General features: G+C 32.5%; 2 protein-coding genes across 5 annotated transcripts in view; one reads left to right on the forward strand and one right to left on the reverse strand.

Annotated features, from left to right (window-relative positions):
* Window positions 1-3,508, reverse strand: part of LOC122250312 (zinc finger C4H2 domain-containing protein) — a 13,032-nt gene extending 9,524 nt beyond the window's left edge. For both annotated transcript variants that reach the window (XM_043011677.2, XM_043011676.2), the window contains exon 1: window positions 3,379-3,508. In XM_043011677.2, the coding sequence (XP_042867611.2) occupies window positions 3,379-3,449 (71 nt within the window). In that variant the 5' untranslated portion in view covers window positions 3,450-3,508. The remainder of the gene's footprint in view (window positions 1-3,378) is intronic.
* A 584-nt stretch (window positions 3,509-4,092) lies between these two features.
* LOC122250311 (uncharacterized) overlaps window positions 4,093-5,000 on the forward strand; it is a 36,124-nt gene continuing 35,216 nt past the window's right edge. For all 3 annotated transcript variants that reach the window (XM_086546645.1, XM_043011674.2, XM_086546646.1), the window contains exon 1: window positions 4,093-4,236. In XM_086546645.1, coding sequence (XP_086402771.1) covers window positions 4,170-4,236 — 67 coding nt within the window. In that variant the 5' untranslated portion in view covers window positions 4,093-4,169. The remainder of the gene's footprint in view (window positions 4,237-5,000) is intronic.

The raw sequence follows: 5,000 nt of genomic DNA on the forward strand, positions 1-5,000 counted from the left end.
ATTAATTCATTGATGTAATGAGGGCATACATCCTTACACAGCTTACTGTGATTTGTTTTACTAATTTTTATCAAAATACATAGATGGGAATTCAAGGAGTTAAGTAAATTAGGTAAGGTCAGGTAGACCTCCTGATGACTAAGTGCTTGGTGAGCCATCCACATATTTAAAAACAACAACAACAACATAGTGAATAGTGATTGTCCCCAGATACACTGGGATAAATATGGAAGCTGTCTACACTTTATCTTCCTAAATATACATGGGGGAGATTAATCTGCATTTGGTGGAACAAGAACCAGAGAAGACAATGTATCATTTTATGTCATCCTATTCAGAACAATTACTGCAAATTATCCTAACATGCCCAAAATGCTATTTAAAATTGGCATTTTGCATTAACTTGTCAAGATATGTGATAATGGCTAGTAGACTCATTACTGAAACTTCAACAGGCCATGGCAATTACTGACAAAAGCACAGTGGTGTTAGTAACATTTGCTACATTTACAAAGATTTTTAATAACTCCAATCGAATAATGACACTCTTGCATAAGCAGTATATATGATGATAATGAAGTTATATATATATATATATATATATATATATATATATATATATATATATATATATATATATATATATATATATATATATATATATATATATATATATATATATATATATATATATTTATAAAATGAAATCTATCTATTGCTTAGTCTGAAGATTAGAACACTTTCTAATGATCCGAAAGCAAGGGCAAAATTTGTAGCATGCTGGTGTGCATGAAATTTCCTGGTGTGATGAAATTTAGGCAATTAATATTTTGGTAATGGCAAAACGCAGGAGATGCCCATTCCATCTGTTTGTATGGGTCATTAAAAGACCTATTATCCGTTACAATGTCTGAATGATATCTTGTCTACAAATTGGTTTGGAAACAGTTATGGTATTTCAAACTTTTTGGGGGGTAATTTGGCAATCACCATATTCACGTGCTATTTGAAAACAGTCATTGAATTAAAAGCTAAGAAAGACAAAGAAATGCGCAATGATCTCAATCCTAATCTCCAGTTTGGTTTTCCTAATGATAAAAAAGGGTTAAACAGTGACAAAATGGTTTAAGATTGTGACATGTAACTCATTGGTATTTGGATGCAAGGCAAGTCAAGGCAAGTTTTAGGAGTTAAATATCTCTGGTGCATAAATGCCATGGTGTTTATAAATTTTCTGAGGAAAACATTTCCTGCATACGAATGCAGAAGTATCTAGACTAGTTAACCCAATGATGACGGCGTGTTACACCCATGTGACACGGCTAAATGCCTGATGACGGGGCAACACACCAGAGTGACATTCCTGATGCAATATTGCATAGGCCCGGTGTAGGGGGTTGCCATTTCTCACTGGGCCCATCAGGATTGGGTTAACTGACACTTGAGTATGGATTTTTTCATGTGTAAACTTAACATTCTTGAATCAGTTATAACTTCTAAGATATGATTTCCTTCTCCTCCAAAGAACAATGCTTATGTCATGAACATTTTATTGTATGCAATTACTATTTGATTTTTATCATACAAATATATATATATATATATATATATATATATATATATATATATATATATATATATATAATATATATATATATATATATATATATATATATATATATATATATATATATATATATATATATAATATATATATATATATATATATATATATATATATATATATATATAAAATCCCTAATCTTCTGTTGACACCCTTCTCTTCCAATGGTTGTACAAAAAACATCTTAGTGTGCAATAAGCATCTAAGAAAATCTCCCATATGCAGTTGTCATACTCTCCATACTGGCTGATATTACAGCACTAATGCTTATGTTAATTTTAAGCATTCTCTTAGCTATCAAACAATGATCTACTTAATTTGTTATCACTGGAAAAGATGCCTTATACCTAAACTGAAAAATCTGACCCTACCATCTAATAGAACACAAAATTATGAGATCCACCATCCATTTCCTGTCCAGCACCACAAGAAATTAACACCTTAACAAGAGATGACGTGACATTCACATCGTGGCTTGGCTGTCCTTCCTGCCGGATGACATGAACTGTGATGGAGCGTATGATGGCTGGTTGCTGCCTCAGCATACAAGTAATATGGAGCTCTAGGCCCCTACACTGTGAAATACCCTAGTGATATGACCAGGTAAAGCCAATCACCCCGGTTATTAATGGGTTAAGTATAGAAATGAACATTATTGTAGCGGATAACAAATGCAAGGAAAATCAAATTAGCCAATAGGGATTGTTTTTGAGTGTGATGTGATGACAAACACTTGCATTGAAGCACATAGAATGAATTAGATTTGTAATAAATAATCACATGATATGGATCAAATCCAAATCATTTCTATTATAGCTAGCCAGTGAAGATAAAGTATGAAATAAACTTTGTTAATTTCTGCAGAATATCATACATGTAACAAAGAAAGCTTAATAAATTTGCTGGATGACTATGTGATTCCAGTTGAAATAACTTGCCCGCACCCTTATCCTGACCAATGAAATAATAGCTTGCGGTAAGATTGTATCTAGAACCATATTAGGTCCGTATATGAGGCGTAGATTTTGTATACCAGGAGGGGCGAAATAGAGGGCTTTGGCCCCTAAATATTATGAAGCTGTATCACACAAGCAAAATTATTGGTTGATTCTCGTCAATCTCTAGTTTATGCCCCACATTTCCAATGGTTCTCATCATACCCTCACTTCCTAACAAGGCTGATATTATAAATGAGATTTGTATGCACCACAAGTAAATGCTGGATTCATTTGACTTACAAGGAAAACTATAAAAAAATATTAGGTTCACTTGACATTTGATGTTAGTGTTATCTCCATTTTTCACCTTGATGAAAACAAAATGTGAATGTTATCTAATTAGGAAATAACAAATGCTTTAAGACATTCTTCTCCCTGGACAGACCAATACATTAGGTTTTGAGAGAATAAAGCAACTTAATTTAATATTTTGATCATCTGACCGGCAGCCGGTCATTTAAACACTTCATTTTACTACTTCCCTTGTGATGAAATCAAGAATGCAATTCATATGTTAGTACTATAAATGTCAACGAATATCAAGCGACACCATAATTGTAAACAATTAAAGAGAAACAACTAACCGCATAATCTGCAAGAAAATAAAAAACATATATAAAAACATCGCAGCCGAAAATTAGCAGCAGGAATTCTACCACCTCAAAATCACAAATATAGGCCGTAGTAACAAACAAACTTGCGAAGAACCACTTGAAACAATGTAGACCAATGATTTTAAGCTGCCCAACACCTCACCTGATGTCCTTAAGGGCCTCTAATTTCATGTAAACAGCTCTTTCTCTCTCGTCTGCCATTCCGCCTGACATGTTTGGTAAACAACCGAAGATTCAAGCGAGTAACTATAGTCTGTGTTATTAAATTTTAGATGACGTCTATTTTCTTCATATGTTACATTTTCAACTATATAGTTTTAATGATTGGTTAAATTATTTATTAAAGTGTATATTAGAGGTATTTTTTCAAAAACTCAAATGAGAGACTAGAATTTTATAAATATATTAATATCATTTATACCTATTCATCGTATCATGATTTTATATTTGCTTAATCCTTGTTTATTTTTTTACTATATCTATTTGCGGTAGCTATATACGTAGTATTTATTTTAATGGTTTTAATGCTTATTTTCTCCAATGCTTTAAAGAAATATGATGGCGAATTGGGATAAATATGCATACAAATAACCATAGTAGAATAGGAAGAATTGATACATTTCTTGTTGTTGATTTTTTAAACATTTAATGTAGATGTAATAAATATATTAAACTGTCATTCGAGGAATTAACATAACGAACAACTTTTGTACAATGAAATCTCATTATCATACTTAAATTATATAAAAAGCATAGCAAATACAAAACAGTCAAAACATAATTTTTAAAGAATATCTATTGTATCTGACCCAGATAAAAATATAATATGTCAAAACAAAAAGTATAGTTGAATGTTGTTTTGACTCATTCCTCCGGCCAGCTGTAAACATCAGTTCCTCCGATCAGGTCACGGGACACGGCAGTCTGTGCAAGATGAAGTCTTTTCTCCTCTTTTTTACTCTCTTGGGCCTTATGGCAGCGGCCCATGCACTTGGAAATGGTATGTCATGATATAGAGCTTGTTTTGGGGAGGCAGATATTATCAGAGTATGGATGTGTTTAGTGTTAAGGGAAAAAATGTATGTGAAGTCGGAACTTGGCAATAGGAAATTAAGAAAAAAATTGCGTAATAATAAAGGCAACTAAGGGAATTATGGTGGCCGGGTCTGCGGTCAATTTTCCTAATTACTTTGCCAGCAGTTTGGCCGATTTTAAAGCTATTCGGTTCCTTCTGAAGGGTTGGAATTCTCGGTTGAAAAGACGGTGATAATTTGATTTCTTCCATTTTTTTTTTTTGGCAAAGACATTGATTGTTTGTGCTTGAAGGCGATTTTCACGTTTGGTAATTGGGCACAAATTTGCTAATTGGCAGAATTGTCCTTAATTACTTTACATATAATTGAGCCGGTTAGCTACGATTTTACTCTTGTTGTATTGATCTTGCCATTTCCTTGTTCGTGATAGATTCAGTATATATTGATGTACCATTTAAGAAGCTTAGTCATTATCAGTATTAACATTATGCTAGTTTTTCTGTATTTCTGTATACAAAGGAGGTTATTAGAAGTCCGGAGAAGGAAAGAAGGCCAAATGTTTTCCTGTTTTTGCAAATAGGAAAATATTGCAAAGGCAGGATAATCAAGGAGGATAAACCTACACTAGATAATTTAAGCTAATTAATTTTTGTGTGTGGAGATTATTGATGTTATAAAAGTAGTTCTTGAGATTGGATAAAAATAATTCATGTTGAGACATTGAGACAAT

The sequence above is a fragment of the Penaeus japonicus genome, unplaced genomic scaffold (genome assembly GCF_977035675.1).
Source record: "Penaeus japonicus unplaced genomic scaffold, GWHDUDI00000001_assembly GWHDUDI00000018, whole genome shotgun sequence".
NCBI lineage: Eukaryota > Metazoa > Arthropoda > Malacostraca > Decapoda > Penaeidae > Penaeus > Penaeus japonicus.